The 23,673-nt window shown below is 47.4% G+C and overlaps 3 protein-coding genes across 5 annotated transcripts in view; 2 read left to right on the forward strand and 1 right to left on the reverse strand.

Annotated features, from left to right (window-relative positions):
- Positions 1–3,577, reverse strand: LOC114802916 (mitochondrial fission regulator 2-like). The gene is made up of 7 exons (XM_029002063.1): positions 3,330–3,577; positions 3,137–3,241; positions 2,934–3,058; positions 2,190–2,404; positions 1,596–1,827; positions 1,336–1,519; positions 1–221 (listed from the first exon to the last, which is right to left on the reverse strand). Exons 1-7 carry the CDS (start codon positions 3,477–3,479, stop codon positions 180–182), a joined length of 1,053 nt encoding a protein of 350 aa, XP_028857896.1. The 5' UTR covers positions 3,480–3,577; the 3' UTR covers positions 1–179.
- The window catches only part of LOC114802910 (delta(14)-sterol reductase-like), a 212,756-nt gene that overhangs the window by 17,634 nt on the left and 171,449 nt on the right, over positions 1–23,673 (forward strand). The window lies entirely within an intron of this gene.
- LOC114802922 (armadillo repeat-containing protein 1-like) overlaps positions 3,554–23,673 on the forward strand; it is a 25,343-nt gene continuing 5,223 nt past the window's right edge. Inside the window, exons 1-7 of one of the 3 annotated variants that reach the window (XM_029002069.1) lie at positions 3,554–3,605; positions 4,271–4,448; positions 5,207–5,298; positions 5,420–5,609; positions 5,706–5,822; positions 5,901–5,975; positions 6,184–6,412. In XM_029002069.1, the coding sequence (XP_028857902.1) occupies positions 4,296–4,448; positions 5,207–5,298; positions 5,420–5,609; positions 5,706–5,822; positions 5,901–5,975; positions 6,184–6,375 (819 nt within the window). In that variant the 5' untranslated portion in view covers positions 3,554–3,605; positions 4,271–4,295 and the 3' untranslated portion in view covers positions 6,376–6,412. The other 2 variants (XM_029002067.1, XM_029002068.1) reach the window with 2 other exon arrangements.

A 23,673-nucleotide genomic window follows, 5' to 3' on the forward strand; every position in this document is an offset into this window, starting at 1 on the left:
GAAAAAAAATAAAAAAAGCAAACAAAGAATTTTTTACACAAAACTGTTCATCTGTACCATCAGCAGTGCATAATATTCAGAAGGTCTTTTAAAACACCCAAAGGTGGGGGAGTGAAGGAGTCTAAAGCAAGAGTCAGATCCCTGTGACCAGCCGCTGGTTGACCCCAAAGGTTCAAAGGTCACAAGTGAATTCTCCCCAGGCTGCGCCTCGAGTGTGGAACCTAAAAAGTAGGAACATAGAATCATTACATTTGCAGCATTTATCAGACTTACACTCAGTAGTTACAGGGACAGTCCCCCCCCCTGGAGACACTCAGGGTTAAGTGTCTTGCTCAGGGACACGATGGTAGTAAGTGGGATTTGAACCTGGGTCTTCTGGCTACTACCACCCCCTCACAACAATCATTAAATGATAGTGAACGAAGAAACACAAAAAAAAACATAGCAGCAAGCGGTGATTAACGGGCACTCACAAGCATGCTGCAACGCCCTGTTGTCTTTTTGTACAACAATGGACGCGTGCAGAATGATTTTACCAAACTCAGTATTCGTTGTACTGTTCCTCTGCTCCTGTGAGCGAAATACCCCTTGCTAAGCCCCGCCCCTTTCAGCCTGGAGGACTTTTTTTTTTTTTTTTTTTTTACAAGCGTTCATCTTGATTACTTAACGTTTACTGTAATTTATAAAATTGTTGGCTTGCCATTTCAGGACCATTCGCAATTTAGCATGGTGAACCTGCGAATTGGACAAATCATTTAGGATCCTTGTTTAAAATTCCTAAGTCTGCATTATTAAATTCTCATACAACCTCACTACCTGTTGGGCGGGCGGGCGGGGCTGTGAGTGTACCATAAGTTTGTCTTGATGAGATACACATGCATATTAATTTTGGTGCCGATGCATGAAAGTGTGCGCGCACCAGAAGGGGTAACGTGCTAGGTGGCGCTGATGAGCCCCCTTGGCCACAGTAGCTTTGAAACATGTATGAGCTTTGCATGAATTGTTATGTTTTTTTTTTTTAGTTTTCGTGCACAGGAGTCTGGAAGCAGGAGAATAATAATACAATTTGCAAAAACAATACGTTCAGGATTCAAACCGACAACCTCCCGATTACGAGTCCGTTTCCTTACACACTAGGCCACCACTGTGCAAAACGATTTTTACTTTGTAATGTTTTGTCCATTGTATAAATACTATATTGTTTTATGTGTGTAAATGTACATCTTGTTTTAAACAATACTGTGACCAGTTGACCCGCCGCATCCGTAGCGTAAAATAATTAATAATCGACCTAACGAGAATCTGGAAAGGCCAGGCGAGGCTGCAGCCACTCACGGCGTGGGTCTCCGGACTCCCGAACGGCGACAGCTCTGCTGACCGGTTCTCCTTGTCGAAGGAGCTGTTATGATGTCTGTGGGCAAACTTCTTCCTCAGGGCTTCCGAGATCAGTGCCACAGGGTCCGACGGACACCCAGGACCCTTACTCCGCCTCTTTCTGACAGGTGTTCCTCCAGGGGACCTGAATTCACAGAGCATTCAAACATGTCCCACGCTCCTTAAACTCCATCATCAAACACCCCAGTCCCCGTGCACACCTCTCCACCATGCGCAGCTTGACCTTGTTCAGGTCCTTCAGGACGTCCAGCATGGAGGGAGCGGTGGGCGGAGCCGGGGCTGCTGGCACCTCACGCTTGGTGGCCACAGCCTTGATCACAGCCGGGGCAGGGAGTGGTGGTGGAGGAGGTGGTGGAGGTGGAGGACAGCGAGGTGTGGAGGTCAGGACAGGGTCGGAGAGTGATGGACACGGGGTACTAGGAGAACTCAGACCTTTATATATATAAAAAAAAAAAAAAGGTGACTTGCTTGTCATTGTGACACACTTGGTAAACATGATATATTTGAGATATTTGTTGGAATGTTCAAACAGGTTTATGCTGCAGCGTTATAGCATTTTACAAGTTTAGTTCTTTGTTTTTTTTCCCCGTTAAGACAGCACAAGCGAGACATTGACAGGTTCGGTCATTTCAGGTTGTATTTTAACCCTTTGTGTCGGTCCCAAGCCCAGTTAAACGGGGAGGGTTCCTGGCGTAAAACCAGTGACAAAATCATTATGTGGCCTTTGCCCTACGTTCATACTCTGTGAGGTCGACCTGTTTGCATCTTAAGTAAAGGTTTTGCAGACCACTGACCCGAAGGATCAGTGATGATCATTGCAATCTGAGCTCGGAGCATCTGTAGCTCGTTCTCCAGCGCTGAGATCTTCTTGAGGGCATCTCGGTCGGTTGGCCGCGCCTGTTCCCTGCCCCCTGGTAGGGCTGGAACTCCTTCAAAAGCCAGACCCCTGATCCTCTCCACGGACGGAGTAACGAATATGCGTGGCTCCACACGGGCAGGAACGACCTTTCTGGAACATAAAGTACAGAATAGTGAGAGGTGCCACTAATGTGCGAAAGTTAAATGTCCCCTATCATGAAAATGTGACTTTGCGAGATGATTTTACATTAATACGAGTTCCTCTAGCCTGTCTATGGTCCTGCAGTGGCTACAAATGGCGATATATGTAAAGAGTGTTTGGTTGTCTGCTTCACCGTTATGACATCATAAGGGGAAGGTTCCCGCCTCTCCCCTAAAACATTATCTCCACGATCGTCATGGCTTCCAAACGTGTGAAGCATTGCAGTTGTATGGTGATTGGATGTAAAAATTCGCATTTATTTATTTTTACTCTGAAGAACTGGTGCGTTCGTGGTTGGTGAGCGGTGTTGATGACGTCATTTGCTCTCCTCCTCATTAGCATGTAAAGCTACAGAAATCTCACTGTGGGACTGGACCAAAGTGGCTGAATTTCAGACAGAGACTTCAGATACAGAATTAGGGGACCAACAGGACCGATATAAAAGTAAAAAAAAAACCTGATAACAGGGGACCCAGACCTCAAAGTGGCGAATCGCTCTCCATCATGCTCCGCGACCCACAGCACGTCGGCGAAGGTGGCCACGGCCGGACAGTCCGCGGCGGCGTCCAGGTGTCCGCCGGGCCTGCTCACCTGCAGGGGAATCTGACAGGAAACGACGTCCGGTGAACGTCCAGGCTCAGGGCCCAGACCCCCGCAGCGACCCCCACCCCCTCCGCTCACCTGGAAGTGCAGCCGCGGGTAGGGGCTCAGCGCCAGGCTGCTTCCGATCATACGGACGACGCTGCGGTTCCGTCCGCACAAATGGCTGTCCCACACCGGCACCAACTTCAAAAACAAGACAAACACAAACAACCGCGTCTCAGCGTCGGACGTCACGGCGCGAACGCGGTAGAGGCGACGTGACGCGACCCACCATGTCCGCCGGCACGCCGAAATATTCCAGGACGCACCGCGCCAGCTCGGCGAGGTCCTCGACCAGAGACATGGCCGCCAGGCCGGCACCGGCCGCGTCGTGCCGCCGCGCAAACTCAAACGCGGCCTCGCCAGTAAAAGCCCTTCCCATTGGTCAGTGCCAGCGCCGGCAGCCAATAGCGTCGCGGGATGCACACGGCCCGCCCACCAATCGCGCGGCGAGGAACCGAGCTCCAACTTTTTGTATTTTTCCGGCGTGGCCGTGGCGGGCTGAGAGGCAAGTGAAACGCGACGGAGAGCTGCGGTTAAAAACACGTTTTATTCCCCCCTGCGGCCGCGGATAAAAACACGTTTTATTCCCCCCTGCGGCCGCGGATAAAAACACGTTTTATTCACAGCGAGGTAAAAAGAGCTCGGTTCGTGCTCTGGATAACTTTATCCGACGTTAGCCGGTTAGCCGACTGCTAACCGCTGATCGGTTTGCTTACGTTTAGAGTTTACATTTTAACGCGCTTATTTCGTACAGGCGGCTGGTTGAACTCCGCAGGCTCGACCGTCTTTTCGTTTTGTCGTTAGCTGTGTGACCCCAGCCTCCTAAAGGTCAAAGGTCACGCATTTACATTTACGGCATTTATGAGACGCCCTTATCCAGAGCGACTTACAATCAATAGTTACATGGACAGTCCCCCCCTGGAGCAACTTAGGGTTAAGTGTCTTGCTCAGGGACACAATGGTAGTAAGTGGGGTTTTAACCTGGGCCTTCTTCACAGGCGAGTGTGTTACCCTCTAGGCTACTGCCACCTCACGCAAGCTGAAATGTGCGGATGTAAACTTTAAAGCAGGAAACGTGGACCTGCGTTTAAACCCTGCATTGTTTGCACTTTTAAGCAAGACACGGCTTGACACAGGACTGTGTATCCTCTGATGGACTGTTTTTAACAGGTCTGACCCTGGGAAGTGGACAAGGATGATGGACGCACTATCAGTGGTGACCCAGCTGCGGGATCTGGCTTCGGAACCACAGAACCGGGAGGCGATTGTTCAGGACCAGGGCTGTCTGCCGGGCCTGGTCCTGTTTCTGGACCACAAAGACCCGCAAGTGCAGTTCGCCACCCTGCAGGTGGGATTTTAAACGTGGTAAAAGCAGGTTACCTACGGTCATTTAAAACCTGGAGAAAGTCATGGATTTGGAAAAGAGAGAAATTTTGGAATACGAAATAAACACGCAAAGTCATTGAAATCTGACACGTGAATGTATAACGAACTACAGTACAGGCCAAAAGTTTGGACACCTTCTCATGTTTTCTTTATTTTCCATTTGACCATTTACGTTGGTAGATTCTCACTGAAGGCATCAAAACTATGAATGAACACATGTGGAGTTATGTACTTAACAAAAAAAGGTGAAATAAGTGAAAAAATGTTTTATATTCTAGGTTCTTTGCTCTGATTACTGCTTTGCACACTCTTGGCATTCTCTCGATGAGCTTCAAGAGGTCGTCACCTGAAATGCTTCTCCAACAGTCTTCTCCAGCTCACCACAAACCATCTGGATGGGGTTCAGGTCATTCATTCATAGTTTTGATGCCTTCAGTGAGAATCTACCAACGTAAATGGTCATGAAAAGAAAGAAAACACGTCGAATAAGAAGGTGTCCAAACTTTTGGCCTGTACTTTACATGGTTCCTGTAAGACACATTTTTCTACATTTAAAACTAGAACAGGTCTTTAGTATTTTTGCTGGCTTTAAGTAGTTTTCGGAACATTTTATTCACGTGAGCTTTTTAGGTTTGTCATGAGTTTAGTTAAACCATTTTCTGGTAATATTGACTCCTTTGATATACGGATCACGTGTTTAACAAAACTGTCCCTGCGCAGACACTACGATACCTGGCAGAATCGGCCACAAATGTTGACAGGATGAAGGGTGAACTGGGCATGATGGTCAGCCTGGAGAACCTGATGGAAAAGTACGCCCTGCTTCATATACTCACTTTATTACTTTGTGCCCTATAGCGATATTGAAAAAAAAACGTCATAAATGTCTAACCGTTTATGCAGTCATGTTAAGTGGAGTTTTGACGTCTGCAGAGGTTCTGAATCGGACGACGTCAGAATGTTGGCAGACGAGGTGTACGGTGTGTTGAGTGGTCCGGGGAACAGAGGCGGATGCAGGACTCCAGCACAGCAGCCGAGGAGGAATAAAACACAGTTCTTCATCAACAGCTCCAACAAGAAGGCCAAGTCTGTCACCCTTTACATCCAGGGTCTGGATGGACTGGTACGTGTGTGTGTGTGTGTGTGTGTGTGTGTGTGTGTGTGAAACTTGATTGGTGTAGGCGTGTAAAAATGTGGGCAAATGTTCGAAAATTTGCAGGACCAGCGATGTATGTGTGAGGAGGCCTTGCTGAAGGTCAGAGGGGTCATTAGCTTCACGTTCCAGATGGCCCTGAAGAGGTGCACGGTCCGCGTCCGCTCGGACCTGCCCACCGAGGTACGTTCTGCTCAGTCTTCTGCACTCAGGCCACCACGAGGCCACAGGCGATTGATCTGACCCTCTGATGCCCTTCAGAACCTGGCAACAGCCATTGCAGCCACCAAAATCCTGACGGCCCAGCAGGTGGTTAAGAACGACACAGGAGACGAGGTGAGTTCCTCCCCTCTTCAGAATCAAACTAATCTTCGCTGTTATGGAGTTTATTAATGTCAGAAACTTCTAATTATGGGGAGTATGTAGTAAACACCTATTTTTTGTTGATGTCTCATTCTCCTGGTCTGTTCAAGAAAAATGTCCTGTTAGTAGTTATAAAACTATTCAAATTGGCTTTTAGTAGATGAATTGTCCTCTGCTCCAGGTCCTGATTCCTCTCAGCTCCTCGGAAACGGCCATCCAGGAGAACTCCCACGTGCCAGACTACCTTCCGGAAGATGAGAGCCCTCAGAGCGACCTGGACCGGGCCGTGTCCCGGACAGCAGCTAAGGACAGTGCGAGTGGAAGCTGGCTGAATGCGGCAGCCGGTTTCCTCACAAAGACTTTCTACTGGTGAAGCGTGGAGTGCGGGTGACATCTGCTGCTGGAGACCGGTCAGTTTATCAGAACTCGGTGCCCTCGACTTGACCAGAAGCACACGGAAACATCAGCATCATCTCACGGTGAAAGAAGTGTGCTTTCTGTCCTCTTGAAGGAGCTTCACCAGGAGAATGATGGTGATGGTTTTTAGCTTTAGTTGCAATTAAGAGACACCTGCAGGTGGACATCAGGCTGAATGGCGGTCATTTCAGTCAGCTTTCCACTCATTTTACATCTCTTCTTCTATGTTTTGGCTCTTAATATCTTCAACTTCTTAAAAATTAGTTTGACATTCTCAAATTTTCTGTTTAAATTAGTTACTTCTTCAACATTGTCCTTTGTGGCAAATAAAATATGTAAATGTTGTGAATAAGTCTGATTTGCCCAATTTAATCAGAGAAATTACACCCACCCAGCCACTGGGGACGCTGGTCCCAAGCCTGGGTAAATGGGGAGGGTTGTGGCGTAAAAAATTAAGATTCCGGCAGGGGGCGACGTCCACGCATGATGTCGTTCCTCGCCAAATTTCCACCACATTTAATGGTGCCGACCTTGTGTTCTACCTCCTGGTGCCACCATCAACTGGCCAGTCCTGTATTCATCATATGAGGTTACCCGCATATGACTGTCCCTCCCAGGCCCAGCAACGATGCTGCTCGTGTTCTGCACAGAAGACTACAGGCCACGTGTCAGGTTTCCCTTTATTCCCTGACAAGGAAGAGGAGTGTTTACATACCAGCAGCGCTGGCACAGTGTTCCTGCACTAGTCACAAATGCTGATCGTGAAAGCTTTATATGATCGCACGTCTTTATCTCAGCTGTAGGACCTTACAGGGATATGCATATTCATAATCTACAAACCAAAACTCTTGGCTATGCTCACATTTTTTTTTTTTTTTTTGATAAAATGTCCATTACAAATAGTAGATGGTAGTAGCCTAGTGGGTAACACACTTGCCTATGAAACAGAAGACTACAGAGTCACAGGTTCAAATCCCACTTACTACCATTGTGTCCCTGAGCAAGACACTTAACCCTAAGTTGCTCCAGGGAGACTGTCCCTGTAACTACTGATTGTAAGTCGCTCTGGGTAAGAGCGTCTGATAAATGCCATAAATGTAAATGTAAATGTACAAATACATGTTTTTTATTACTTATATGTATATAATTTTTGTATGAATGAAAATCAGTGATCAGGAAAGATCCTACTGATCAAATTAATTATATAACATTCAGAAAATATTCCTAATACACACAAACAGTATTCTACAGAAAGTTACATTTTACTGTTGAATGAAGCATCAATTTACTGCCACTTTAAAAAAAAAAACACCAGGTTATCATGAAATGACATTTTTCAGTGACGAGTCGGGGTTGAATATCTGGCGAGTTAGTATGAGTTTGACGCTTTTCTGAAACCAGGGGTGGAAGAGGGCGTAAATAACAGGGTTGATGGTGGAATTAAAGCAGAATAAAATGGAGAGGCATTTTACCATGATTGTGAACGCCTGTTCGTCAATGAAGTCATACAGCAGTGAACTAATGTAATATGGCAGGAGAGCAGCCATGAAGACGGCCACCACCACGCTCAGAGCTTTAGCCGCCTTGTGCTCAGACCTTGGAGCTTTGCTCTGGTGGTTTGTTGGCTGGATCACTGCCTGGATGGCCACCACATGCTTCTTGGCCATGATGAATATTTTCATGTACAGGGTTATTATGGTGGCTGAAGGCAGGATAAAAACGATCAGGAGGTCACAGATATACAAGGCCTGGTTCATGATGATGGAGCATTCACCAGGACACGCCTGAGTGCTGTGGTATAACCTGTTGAAATAGAGTAAACATACACTGTAGAGTGAAGAGCAAGTCCAGATGCAGAGGACAGTTGTGAGGATCAGTCTGAGCGTGACTACATTGGAGTAGTGAAATGGGATGTACAAGGAGATGTAGCGGTCCACAGCAACCAGAGTGATGTTGAAGACAGAAACCACCGTGAGCTGCGTGCTACAGAGTTTGTAGATCTCACAGAGCATGAAACCAAACATCCAGCAGGGCTCAATCGTGAAAGACATCTGGAACGGCATCACCAAGATGCCCACGAGAAAATCAGCCACAGCCAGGGACAGGATCAGCAGGTTGGTGGGGGTGTGCAGCTGCTTGAAGTGGCAGACGGAGACGATCACCAGCAGGTTCCCACACGCTGTCAGAAGCACCACGGCCGCTGTGGACATGTACAGGAAGAGGTAGACGTCTGGGGGCAGGCGTCTCTCAGCACACGGCACACAGCTGAGCGTGTCGTTCACCTCCTCAGTGCTCATGCTTCTCCATGGGTGGAGACACGGTTCTGGAGAAGTGCAAAACTCAGCAGCCATTTATATGTTTGTCATTGGACCGCTCCTCCCACAAATGGCACCTCAAATTCACCCAAGACCTACATTTCGTCATCATCATTCATTAAGGACTACAGCAGGGTCTCAGCTTGATTAAAGACAGTAGTGAAATAAAAAATAAAGATAAATATCAAAAGAATTTGGTTGTGCTCAGCAAGGTATAAAGACTACAAAGAACTGATGTAAAAAAGGTGGGGTTTATTACATGAGCAGAGATGGATCTTAATCTTTCCTATCCTCCAGCACTGCATTACTTCATCCAATATCTAGGAAAGTATCTAGGAAACCATTCATATTGACTCTGAATCCTCCTCCACTAGCTGTTCAAATATCAAACAAAAGCTAAAACCCTTCCTTTTAAGGAAAACTTTGATTAAATACGGCTTTTACATATTTTTAATAACATAAAAGATGGGTTAAGAGTTATTAAACTAATGGGTTTTGCAGATGGGGTTATAGACACCGGTTACCGTCTTCCCATTCCCGTCATGTGATGCTGACATCATGTGACAGGACTGCCCTCTCCTCGACTGACCCTGCAATGGAGTAGGTACGCCACCTGAAATCCTCAATGATTGAAGGGTCAAGGATGAAACACCCAGGGATCAAGGACCTCTCCTACGGTCCATAATCAGTCCAGTGGATCAGGTCCTGCTCAGGGACTCAATGGTAGTAAGTGGGGTTTGAACCTGGGTCTTCTGGTAGAGGAAGATGAAGGGCCAATGAAGCTAGGTGACAATTTTTTTTACTCAGTCCAGAGGTATAGATTTTTAGTGGAGAGCCAAACCTGGGGCTGACGTCGGTGGCGTTGCTCCACATTGCTCCAAGTTGAATTATTCAAAGAACAGCACCTACCTGGTATTACCAGGGGTTGAGTTGTTTAATGTTGTGAATGGTTGTCTGTCCTAGCTGTAAAGGGAGCATCACTGTCCTATGACCAGTGTCGCCACTCTTCCAGAGCCCATTTGACCGCCAGCAGCTCACAGTCCCCTACTCTGCCACGCTGCTGCATCGGACTGAACTGTGGCAACCCAGAGACCAAAGGACTCCCACTCCCAAACAGAGCCAGTGGGGCCAGAACACACCAATTAGCCCCCGGGAGTGAGTCAGTCAACCACTGTGCAGCCAGCCACAGACTCTGAGAACCACCAATTCATTGGCATGGAGTGTCGTCTACGTGACAACGACTCTGCTCAACTTGCCTCATCTCAGTAAGCCCGATCCTCTCTCCTGCTTTCCACAAGCCTGTTTCACCACTGCCACTGCTGGACCATAGACAGGCTAGAGGAACTCGTATTAATGTTTAATCTCACAGTAACATCTTCATAACATGGGACTTTTAATATTTGTTTCACAAAATTTTTATCCGATCATCCATTTACATTTAAAGCATTTATCAGACGCCCTTATCCAGAGCACCTTACAATCAGTTGTTACAGGCACAGCCCCCCCTGGAGACACTCATGGTTAAGTGCCTTGCTCAGGGACACAATGGTAGTAAGTGGGATTTGAACCTGGGTCTTCTGGTTGATAGGCGAGTGTGTTACCCAATAGGCTACTACCACCTGATCCAGGCATCACCACCCCCAGAGGGGCAGTTTAACCTAGGTCCAGGGGTGGAGGCAAAAAGACCACCTGGTCCCCACAGCAAGAATGAAGCCCACTGGCCCAAACCTCGACTGGGCAGCCAGATCGTCCTCTCAGCCCCCAGACCCAGCCGGAAAAAGAAAAGCAAGTGTGTGAAAAGACCCCCTGCCTCCCCTCACCTGCTCAAATGTGCTGTTGTCATGTGTTGTTCTAAAAATGCTTTTAAAACAAGGGAGGGGTATAGCGGGAGTATAGTTATGAAGATGTGACTTGTGAGTTGATTTAACAGTAATACGAGTTGCCCCAACCTGTCTATGGTCCTGCAGTGGCTAGAAATGGCCATTCTACTTTGTCGTTCATAGATCGGCAGCTCAGAGGGCTGTATCTGGAATTTTGCCCCTTATGACATCATAAGGGGAAAGGTCACCTCCCGTTTCTCATGCTTTTTACGCTCCACCCCTCCCATAAAACAGTGTTTTTAAGTTCTGTTACGTTAGACTCTGAAGAACCGGTAGGTTCTTAAAATTTTTTTATCTGGAAAATGTTGACACGACTTCCTGTCTGCTTTAAACATTGTGGTTGGTGGATGGTTTTGGTGACGTCATTTCCGTGAATGCCCGCTCAACTTTTAAGACCACTCTCCTCCTCATCCCACCTCTCTCCTCCTCATTAGCATTTAAAGCAACAGACGGTGAAATGGCACATTCTGTAAAATCTCATTGTGGGATTGGATCAAAGTGGCTGAAATTCTGCACCAAGGCTTCATAATAAGGGACCTTTCATCTTCATGAACACGCAGAAGTAAGTGGAGATTACACTCAACGAATCAGCATCTGAGAGAGGGATCCAATCATGTGGGCCAGGCTGACCTGTCCATCTTGCATTGAAACATTGTTGCTCTCAGGCACTGGATTGGTCTATCAAAGGTACTAGGTTGGGTCCTACAATACTGAATGCTGCCTTTTCTTTATGCATGACTTCTACTGATTCCTGGACCTAGAGGCAAATAGAGATAATGTGGGAGGAATCATGAGGAACTTTGTGATCACTTGTGTCAGAATTGATGGCACCTGGGCACATCACATGTGCCCAATCCGGACAGCAGTTTAAAGCCTGTGACTCCGCCCCTCTGCAGCGGTGACATTTTGTGAACTTGCCAACTTTACCTGAAAACGTTGTGTAGTTGAGGGGGGATTGCTCCGCTCATCGTGCCCATCCAGTATTGTCACGAGGTCTGTTGAGACCCACGTCCCATCCAGAGGAGTGAGCACAGCGAGGAGGAAAGACAGCAACGCGGGGGTAAGCTGGTGGAACAAGGCGACGGGAGGTCACCAGCCAGCAACTGCCTTCTTTCTGTCTCTGTCTGTGTGTGCGTGTTATTTGTGTCCATATGCCGGGGGTGGGGGGGGTGCAGTTCGGGGTGAGGGCTCCTCCTGAGGAGTGTGGGCGGGGAAGCAACTGAGCTGGGTCCTCCGGTAGCCAGTAAAGAGGGGCGGAGTGCCTTAGAGCCCCCTGGAAGGCAAGAGGACACAGCTGGGACAGGCAGGAAGAGGGCCTGCTTGTCCCAACAGAAGCAGAAGGGGCTAGCCGGATGGTCTGGCAAAGCCCCCACACTGTCACCAGGGACGTGTAGTGAGAGAGGCTGCATGTGCCCAGAAAGCATTAGCCAGGGGTGCCGTGAATTGTCGCTGGAGGCTCTGGGACCGCCTTCCTGCGTGGTTCAGGGAGAGAAGCTGGCCTCTCTGCCAGTGGGGACGTGTAGTGAGATGGGCTGCATGATCCCAGAAGGCACCAGACAGGGGTACCGTGAATGGTCGCCGGAGGTTTCGGGACCGCCTCCCTGCGCGGGCTGGTTGCACTGCCAGCAAGGACGTGCAGCGAGAGGTGCTGCATGTGCCCAAAAGGCACCAGACAGGGGTGCTGTATGTGGTTGCCCCAGGCTCCGGTACCACTTCCCTGCGCGGGAAAGGGAAAGAATTAAGAGGCGTCAAAGGGGAGGTGCAGAGATGCCCGCACGTACCCAGAAGGGTCGGCCCTGATTTATGTGTGCAGGTTGGAGGGTCCGGGGTCGCCATGCTGGACCACGTCAGGGAGCCAGCCTGAGGGTCTGGGGCTGCCGTTCTGAACCACGTTGGGGAACCAGCATGAGGGTCCGGGTCCTCCAAGGGGAGGACACAGCAGAGCAGGAGCCCTGCGGTTGCCGCTGTCCGCCCCGCTGCCTTCACTGACGGTACTGCTGGAGCTCCGAGGACGTAGCCCTTGGAGGGGGGGCTCTGTCAGGATCGATGGCACCTGGACACATCACCTGTGCCCATCACCTGTGACAACTGTTAAATGCCTGTGACTCCACCCCTCTGCAGCGGCGACATTTTGGGAACTTGATGTGAACTTGACCTGGCAGCGTTGTTTAGTTTTTGAGTTCTGGCAATCGCTACACACCTGCGGGCAAGTTTGTGTTTTCCTCTTTATTCCCTGTCTTCGGCCATCAAGCCTTGTTTTGTTTCTATTTATTATTAAATCATTGTTTCCCTAATGTCCCGCCTCTGCGCTTCCTTCCCCCGTCGTGACAACTTGATTCTGCTTTCAACCACTTGCATGTGGTTTAGAGGCCATAATTTTCCTTCCTCCTTAATTACATTTGCTTAATAGAAGAATTATTTTCTGCATGGAAGTGGAAATTGCATGATCGTCATAATTGGAACTCATTTTGAAATCATTATTGATCTCCATCAGTTCAAACACCACAAACGCTGTAACACACAGATTTCTTAGACATGTCTTCATGGAACATTTACATTTACGACATTTACCAGACGCCCTTATCCAAAGCGTCTTACAATCAGTGTCCCTGCAATCAGCAGGGACAGCCCCCCCTGGAGACACTCAGGGTTAAGTGTCCTGCTCAGGGACACATTTGCAGTAAATGGGGTTTGAACCTGGGACTTAGCAGACTTCTGGTTCATAGATGTGTGTGTAGCCCAGTAGGCCGGGGGAAGACCTCTGTGTGCTACAGGCCATGTGTAAGATTTACCTTTATTACCTGATAAGGAGGAAGAAAGAGGAGGAGAATTTACATATAAACAGTGCTGGCGCTGCAATGTTCCTGCAATCATCACAAATGCATGACGTATGATTGCACATTGTTATTTCAGCACTAGCACGTAACAGGCATATGCAAATTCATCATCTTCAGAGTACAAACCACAACTTGACTCTCAGTGGAAATGGATTTACACACACAGACACACACACACCGACATGCCAAATGCATCTTCTTTACAGCTTTGATTACCCACATACACATGTTAAGGATATTAAATATAAAAAAAATATTGCTAATACATAGAAATTGTATTGTACAGAAGTTTACTGGATTTAATCATCCATTTAACCAGGTGTAACTTCGTAACTTTTCATTGAAATGCATTTATGTTAAAATCCATATTTTTTCCATTTACTGAAGTTTAAAAAAAACGACAACACCAGGTTATCATGAAATGACATTTTTCAGTGACGAGTCGGGGTTGAATATCTGGCGAGTTAGTATGAGTTTGACGCTTTTCTGAAACCAGGGGTGGAAGAGGGCGTAAATAACAGGGTTGATGGTGGAGTTAAAGCAGAATAAAATGGAGAAGCAGTTTACCATGATGGTGAACGCCTGTTCGTCAATGAAGTCAGTCAGCATTGAACTGATGTAATATGGCAGGAGAGCAGCCATGAAGACGCCCACCACCATGCTCAGAGCTTTAGCCGCCTTGTGCTCAGACCTTGGAGCTTTGCTCTGGTGGTTTGTTGGCTGGATCACTGCCCGAATGGCCACCACATGCTTCCTGGCCATGATGAAGATTTTCATGTACAGGGTTATTATGGTGGCTGAAGGCAGGATGAAAATGAACAGGAGGTCACAGATATATAAGGTTTGGTTCATGATGAAGAAGCATTCACCAGGACACGCCTGAGTGCTCTGGCAGAACCTGTTGAAATAGAGTAAACATACACTGTAGAGTGAAGAGAAAGTCCATGTACAGAGGACAGTGGTGAGGATCACTCTGAGCGTGACTACATTGGAGTAGTGAAATGGGATGTACAAGGAGATGTAGCGGTCCACAGCAATCAGAGTGACATTGAAGATAGAAACCACCGTGAGTTGCATGCTACAAAGTTTGTAGATCTCACAGAGCACGAAACCAAACATCCAGCAGGGTTCAATCGTGAAAGACATCTGGAACGGCATCACCAAGATGCCCATGAGAAAATCAGCCACAGCCAGGGACAGGATCAGCAGGTTGGTGGGGGTGTGCAGCTGCTTGAAGTGGCAGACGGAGACGATCACCAGCAGGTTCCCACACGCTGTCAGAAGCACCACGGCCGCTGTGGACATGTACAGGAAGAGGTAGACTTCTGGGGGCAGGCGTCTCTCAGCACACGGCACACAGCTGACCGTGTCGTTCACCTCCTCAGTGCTCATGCTTCTCCATGGGTGGAGACACGGTTCTGGAGAAGTGCAAAACTCAGCAGCCATTTATATGTTTGTCATTGGACCGCTCCTCCCACAAATGTCACCTCAAATTCACACAAGACCTAAATGTCATCATCATCATTCTGTAATATTTTCAAGGATCTCAACCTGATTAAAGACAGGAGTGAAATAAAAAATAAAGATAAACAAACATCTGGTTGTGCTCAGCAAGATATAAAGACTACAAAGAACTGGTGTGAAAAAGTTGGGGTTTATTGAGGGTAATTTACATGAGCAGAGATTGATCTTAATCTCTCCTATCGTCCAGCACTGCTTTACTTCATCCAATATCTAGGAAAGTATCTAGGAAACCATTGATATTGACTCTGAATCCTCCTCCACTAGATGTTCAAATATCAAACAAAAGCTAAAAACCTTCCTTTTAAGGAAAACTTTGATTAAACACGGCTTTTACATATGTTTAATAAAATAAAAGATGGGTTAAGAGTTATTAAACTAATGGTGTTTGCAGATGGTATTATAGACACTGGTTACCGTCTTCTCATTCCCATCACATGATGCTGACATCGCCCTCTCCTCGACTGAGCCTGGAATGGAGTAGGTACGCCACCTGAAATCCTCAATGAATGAAGTATCAAGGATGAAACACGCAGGGATCAAGGCCAAAGTTTCAAGCATCAACTAAGTTTCACTTACATTTACAGTATTTACCAGTCACTCTTATCCAGAGCGACTTACAGTCAGTAGGCAAAGGGACAGTCCCCTTTGGAGACACTCAGGGTTAAGTGTCTTGCTCAGGGTTCGAACCTGGGTCTTCTTGTCTTCTTGCTCATAGGCAAGTAAAGTGTTAAGTGTAGTGATTGTCACATGTGATACATATTAGCACAGCACATGGTGCACACAGTGAAATTTGTCCTGTGCATTTAACCCGTCACCCTGAGTGAGCAGTGGGCAATCATGACAGGCAACCTTCTGATTACAGGGGCGCTTCCTTAACCGCTAGGCCACCACTGCCCCCCTGAGAATGTTACCCAGTAGGCTACTACCACCAACTATGTGGTCAAAGGTGTAAACAGGGTCTCCATCCACAAGGTGAGGAGGACATGTAGGAGAATGCAGAGGGGAGATGACGAATGGTCTGAGCTGAGAATAATGGAATACTGGGTGAATCCAAAGGAATGGAGGGATATGATGTCGGATAGACTGATATGGTAGAGGACAATGAAGGGCCAATGAAGCAAGGGGACAATTTCTTTGCCTCAGTCCAGAGGTGTAGATTTTGAGTGGAGAGCCAAACCTGTTCCTCGGAGTGGTACAGTTGATCATGGGGCTGACGTCGGTGCCGTTGCTCCAGTTCAATTATTCCAAGAACAGCACCCACTAATGTTTTGAAGGGAGTGTCACTGTCCTATAACCAGTGTCGCCACATTTGACCGCCAGCAGCTCACAGTCCCCTACTCTGCCACGCTGCTGCATTGGACTGAACTTTAGGGAGAAGAGCACAGCTCTCATGTGTTAAACATGTGACTGAATTTTGGGTAAGTAGATAACTATGTCATTTAAATAAGTGAACATCCACCGTCCCAGCATGTCCCTGAAGACATTGTTGCAGTGGCCACTGCAATCTTCACACCAGTCATTCATATTCATTATTCATTCAAACAATGAATAAGCTGTGGTGGTAGTAGCCTAGTGGGTAACACACTCGCCTATTATTCAGAAGACCCAGGGTCAAACCCCACTTACTACCATCGTGTCCCTGAACAAGACACTTAACTCTAAGTTGCTCCAGGAGGGGACTGTCCCTGTAACTACTGATTGTAAGTCGCTCTGGATAAGGGAGTCTGGTAAATGTAAAATGTAAATGTGAATAAGCTGACCTTGTATTCAGTGGACGAGAGGGAACAGAGGCAACCTCTATGTGGGAGTGTGCCTGTCAAAAATTCTTTTGCCATGTCTTCGGGTTGGTGTGGTGGAAGTTTGGGGCAGTGGTGGCCTAGCGGTTAAGGAAGCCGCCCCCGTAATCAGAAGGTTGCCGGATCGAATCCTGATCCGCCAAGGCGCCACTGAGGTGCCACTGAGCAAAGCACCGTCCCCACACACTGCTCCCCGGGCGCCTGTCATGCCTGCCCACTGCTCACTCAGGGTGATGGGTTAAAAGCAGAGAACACATTTCGTTGTGTGCACCGAGTGCTGTGCTGTGTATCACAATGACAATAATTTCACTTTCACTTTCAAGTTGTGCTGCCTTCTGGTAACACTGGGGCAGCCTCACGAGAGAAGGTGCAGCTGTGGGTGATGCAGTCAAAGAGGCATTGGGGCGAGGGTGTAGGTAGGTCTGTTGGGAATGAGTCCAGGATCATGAAATTGCCAACGGCCCCAGAATCAATGAATGCCATGGATGGTATGGCAAAAAAAGATGAGTCGGGAAATGATTGTGCTTACCAAACCAGGTGGGCTGGCCTTTCTGCTCATTTGGTTGGTTTGTTTCCTGGGTAGAAATAGTGGGCACAGAATCATTCAGAATATCAGATCTTCTCCTGTTTCACCCCTCTTCTGTTGGGGTGAAGACAGTGTGCCCCAACTTCATGGGTTCCTCCTGATTGTGTACGCAGGATCCGAGGAGGAGGTACCACTGAGGTGGTGGGCATTTGGCTCTCCTTGAAAAGAATGTAAATCAGTTTATTTAATCGCTTTCACTCAAGAGACCTTCCAAGGGGACACTGGCTCCCACACGACAGCTTGTCACATACTGGCCTTGGTCTCTTACGCCATAAAGTTCTGAATTCTGGCCATCAACAGCATTTGGGAAGAGAAGGCACACCCTACCATTTTATATCAGGGACTCAGAGAAGGCATCAAGGACAGGCTCGTCAACAAAGACTGGAGGGGCTGCTCTGAATGACCTCATTGAGCTCCTCACAGCTCTGGACCAGTGACAGGCCAGCTCCAGCACCCAATGCAACCTGTCCATAACCATCACCTGGTCCTTAAGCTCCAAGGTTGCTTAGCAGGGAGAGGTGCTCATTGACTTGGGGGGAATGAATCTGGCGTAAATTCACCCATTATCAACCTCAGTGGGGGTCTTAAGTCGAACACACTTGCAGAGTAAAAGATGTAGACTTACCCACCTCTTTGTGTCATCTCGCAATTTGAAGTGAAATGTGTCCTCTGCTTTTAACCCATCACCATTGGTGAGCAGTAGGCAGCCATGACAGGCGCCCGTGTGCAGGGACGGTGCTTTGCTCAGTGGCACCTTGGTCACTCAGCATTCCAACCGGCAACCTTATGATAATGAGGCCATTTCATTAACCGCTAGGCAATCACTGGCCCAATTTGGTTCCATGTCTCCTCCAACATTTTCTCTTTCATTGCGTCACACAGTTGGTGACAGTAGTGACAGGGACAATTCCCCTGAAAAAACTCAGGGTTAAGTGTCTTGCTTACAATTACAACATTTACCAGATGCCCTTATCCAGAGCAACTTACAATCAGAAGTTACAGGGACAGTCCCCCCCTGGAGACACTCGGGGTTAAGTGTCTTTCTCCGGGACACGTTGGTAGTAAGTGGGATTTGAACCTGGGTCTTCTGGTTTATAGGCAAGTGTGTTACCCACTAGGCTACTACCATCCCTACTTACTCCCAGATCCAGGCATCAATACCCCCAGAGGGGCAGCTTAACCTAGGTCCAGGGGTGGAGGCAAAAAGACAACCTGGTCCCCACAGCAAGAAGGAAGCCCATTGGCCCAAACCCCAGCTGGGCGGCCAGCTCGTCCTCTCAGCCCCCAGCCCCAGCCAGAAAATGGAGAGCAAGGGTGTGAAATGACCCCCTGCCTCCCCTCATCTGCTCAAATGTGCTGTTGGCATGTGTTGTTCTAAAAATGCTTTTAAAATGAGGGAGGGGTATAGCGGGATATAGTTATAAAGATGTGACTTTTTGAGATGATTTAACATTAATACGAGTTGCCCCAGCCTGTCTATGGTCCTGCAGTGGCTAGAAATGGCGATAGGTGTAAAGAGTTGGCCATTCTGCTTTGTCATTCAGAGAGCGGCAGCTCAGATGACTGTATCTGGAATTTTGCCTTTTATGACATCATAAGGGGAAAGGTTACCCCCCGATTCTCATGCTTTTTCCGCTCAGAGAATTTCCCACCCCTCCCATAAAACAGTATCTCCACCGACCGTCATGGCTTCCAAACGTGAGAAGCATTACATTTGTTTGGTGATTGGATGTAAAAATTAGCACAAATGTGTTTTTTAGATCTGTTACGTGAGACTCTGAAGAACTGGTGAGTTAATTTAAATTTGTTCTGGAAAAACGTTGACACGACTTCCTGTCTGCTTAAAACATTGTGGTTGGTGGATGGTGTTGGTGACGTCATTTCCGTGAACACCCGCTCAACTTCTATAGGTCGCTCTCCTCCTCATCCCACCTCTCTCCTCCTCAATAGCATTTAAAGCTACAGACACCGAAACGGCACGTCCTGGGAAATCTCTTGAGGGGCTCAATCAAAATGGCTGAAATTCTAATAATAAGGGGCTTTTAATCTTCATGAAGACGCAGAAGTAAGTGGTGATTACAGTCAACAAATCAGCATCTGAGAGAGGGATCCAATCATGTGTACCAGGCTGACCTGTCCATCTTGCAATGAGACATTGTTGCTCTCAGGCACTGGATTGGTCTATCAAAGGTACTAGTTTGGGTCCTACAATACTGAATGCTGCCTTTTCTTTATGCATGTCATCTACCGACGCCTGGTCCTACAGGCAGATAAGGATAATGTGGGAGGAATCATAAAGAACTTTGTGACCACTTCATACTACTTTCCACCACTTGCATGTGGTTTAGAGGCCATCCCGTTCTTTCCTCCCTAATTACATTTCCTTAATCCCATAAAAGAATTGTTTTCTGCATGGAAGTGGAAATTGCATGATCATCATAATTGGAACTCATTTTGAAATCATTATTGATCTCCATCAGTTCAAACACCACAAACGCTATAAACAGATTTCTTAGACATGTCTTCATGGAACATTTACATTTACAGCATTTACCAGACGCCCTTATCCAGAGCGACTTACAATCAGTAGTTACAGGGACAGTCCCCCCCTGGAGACACTCAGGGTTTAGTGTCTTGCTCAGGGACACAATGAACCTGGGACTTAGCAGACTTCTGGTTCATAGATGTGTGTGTAGCCCAGTAGGCCGGGGGAAGACCTCTGTGTGCTACAGGCCATGTGTAAAATTTACCTTTATTACCTGATAAGGAGGAAGAAAGAGGAGGAGAATTTACATATAAACAGTGCTGGCGCTGCAATGTTCCTGCAATCATCACAAATGCATGACGTATGATTGCACATTGTTATTTCAGCACTAGCACGTAACAGGCATATGCAAATTAATCATCTTCAGAGTACAAACCACAACTTGACTCTCAGTGGAAATGGATTTACACACACAGACACACACACACCGACATGCCAAATGCATCTTCTTTACAGCTTTGATTACCCACATACACATGTTAAGGATATTAAATATAAAAAAAATATTGCTAATACATAGAAATTGTATTGTACAGAAGTTTACTGGATTTAATCATCCATTTAACCAGGTGTAACTTCGTAACTTTTCATTGAAATGCATTTATTTTAAAATGCAGATTTCATCCATTTACTTCCACTTTAAAAAAAACAACAACACCAGGTTATCATGAAATGACATTTTTCAGTGACGAGTCGGGGTTGAATATCTGGCGAGTTAGTATGAGTTTGACGCTTTTCTGAAACCAGGGGTGGAAGAGGGCGTAAATAACAGGGTTGATGGTGGAGTTAAAGCAGAATAAAATGGAGAAGCAGTTTACCATGATGGTGAACGCCTGTTCGTCAATGAAGTCAGTCAGCATTGAACTGATGTAATATGGCAGGAGAGCAGCCATGAAGACGCCCACCACCACGCTCAGAGCTTTAGCCGCCTTGTGCTCAGACCTTGGAGCTTTGCTCTGGTGGTTTGTTGGCTGGATCACTGCCTTGATGGCCACCACATGCTTCTTGACCATGATGAATATTTTCATGTACAGGGTTATTATGGTGGCTGAAGGCAGGATAAAAACGATCAGGAGGTCACAGATATACAAGGCCTGATTCATGATGAAGGAGCATTCACCAGGACACGTCTGAGTGCTGTGGTAGAACCTGTTGAAATAGACTAAACATACACTGTAGAGTGAAGAGAAAGTCCAGGTACAGAGGACAGTGGTGAGGATCACTCTGAGCGTGACTACATTGGAGTAGTGAAATGGGATGTACAAGGAGATGTAGCGGTCCACAGCAATCAGAGTGACGTTGAAGACAGAAACCACCATGAGCTGCGTGCTACAGAGTTTGTAGATCTCACAGAGCACGAAACCAAACATCCAGCAGGGCTCAATCGTGAAAGACATCTGGAACGGCATCACCAAGATGCCCATGAGAAAATCAGCCACAGCCAGGGACAGGATCAGCAGGTTGGTGGGGGTGTGCAGCTGCTTGAAGTGGCAGACGGAGACGATCACCAGCAGGTTCCCACACGCTGTCAGAAGCACCACGGCCGCTGTGGACATGTACAGGAAGAGGTAGACGTCTGGGGGCAGGCGTCTCTCAGCACACGGCACACAGCTGAGCGTGTCGTTCACCTCCTCAGTGCTCATGCTTCTCCATGGGTGGAGACACGGTTCTGGAGAAGTGCAAAACTCAGCAGCCATTTATATGTTTGTCATTGGACCGCTCCTCCCACAAATGTCACCTCAAATTCGCACAAGACCTAAATGTCGTCATCATCATTCTGTAATATTTTCAAGAGACACAGCTGATTGAGAAATTAAATGTAGAGAAATGTCATGTAGTACAGGGGGTACTCTTAAAATGTAGTTTTTTTGTGATGTAAAAAACAAGACCTGTCACGTCTCGGGTTCGTGGGGAAAAGGAGGCGCAGGAGAAGGACCTGTTTTCAGGGAAGGAACTATTTTAGAATGAACACAAGACGGCACGAGGGCCGAATGCACACCTGACCAGCGATGCCTGTCCATGATTAGAGCCCTGTTGTCAGGCTGCGAATCGGCTGTGACAGAGCGACGCCTCCAAGGGTACGTCCGCGGAGCCCAGGCAGAAACACTGGTGGAGGTTGCGGGGCAGGCGGAAACCACAGGGCTCCAGCACTGTGGGCATTGCAGGTCCTCCCTGGCTTTGCAGCACCACCTGGGGGATAAGAAGAGGGGAAACATATTTCACAAACAAACATATATCGGGACAGTGGTGGCGGTTCCATAATCAGAAGGTATATGGGGGTGCCAAGGTGCCACTGAGGTCCGCTTGATGAAGGTACCATCCCCACACACTGCTCCCCGGGCGCCTGTCATGGTGCCCACTGCTCACCAAAAGAGAGGGTCGTCGGGCTCCTCCAAGCTTTGCAGGATCACCTTCGGAAGCTGGGCCAGGTGAGGTCACGGTGGGCTGGTAGGCACATTTGCAGACGATGCAGGAGATGCTGGAGGACTTGGCATGGAAGGACGTGGGTGCTAGGGTTGGTGCGTGAGGACTGGGAGAATGGGCGTGCTTGAGTTTAGGGACTCACAGGGAACCACACAGCAGCAAGGGGAGCACACGGTTTTACCGAGGCTCATGCGCATCAGGAGGGGACTGGTAGGTTGGCATTATCCAGGTCAAGTTCATTGGGCATCGGGCAGCAGGCGGGTGCAAAAACAGACGATTTGCAAGGGCAAATCCAAAAGATAATTCAGTGTCAGTTGCTGTTGCTACCCTTGGCACCTAGCGATGCAACTGGTCTGGTCCTGCCACACCAGCTCCACAACCACGTCATTCATTGCCAGCGTCTACTTCCGGGTGGATGGTCTCGCAGCTGCCCGCTCACCCCCTATGGGCGGGGTGGTGGATCGGGATCAGGTTTTCATCCTGGCCAAAGTACAGTGGATCAACTTTTTTGCCTTGGACACCTGGGTGAGGGTGCATGAACATGGGATTGGGAGGTTCTGTAGGAACCTAGGTGTTCGGGGCACTGCTGCATACTGTCCTGTTTCATAATTATTGCAGTGAGTTCTGTTTGCATACATTGGGGCCGAAAGTGAAGTGTTCATAAATCCCTCCCCCTTGACTAAATTCCCAGTTCCAGCTGAAGGAGAGTGACCCAAAGCAAGATATTGCCACCACTAAGTTTCACTGTAGACATTTCCCAGTACTCCAGAATTCATGTTACCTTGTCTTGTGTTCCTGATTACCCTGATTGTTAACAACTGTTAATAGTAGTATAAATGTATCCTAGTCATGTCCTGTCCTTGTGCTGTTATTTGTCTTTTACTCGGGTTCATGTGTAGCATCTGTGAGAACGTCCTCGTATCCCGTCTGTATTATTAAATCCCTGTGTTAGTGAGGTTCGCACTTGTAAATTTCTTCAGTCTCTTTACTTGATGGCAGGCTGAGTTCTTTAATTAAATCATAAGGTGCTTCAACAAAATATTAGTTTGAGGATGTGCACCCTTATACAACCATCTTATTGTAAACTTTTTGTTTTTTCAAACAGATTTGCTTATTATTTTTATTACAATTTTGCAGGTTACTGGTCACGTTAAGGGTGGGAAACATTTTGAAATTGCGTATTGTGGTCTACTTTTTTATTCCCCAAATCTTGCCATATTTATAGGCATGTGCACAGTTTTTATATCCATGCATGATTTATGAACTGAACTGAATATGTTTATCTTCAAATAAGTGAAAGTGTTTTTGTCAATGTGATGCACAGCAAGAAACAAAACGTGTCCTCTG

Source organism: Denticeps clupeoides, chromosome 14 (assembly GCF_900700375.1).
Source record: "Denticeps clupeoides chromosome 14, fDenClu1.1, whole genome shotgun sequence".
Lineage (NCBI taxonomy): Eukaryota > Metazoa > Chordata > Actinopteri > Clupeiformes > Denticipitidae > Denticeps > Denticeps clupeoides.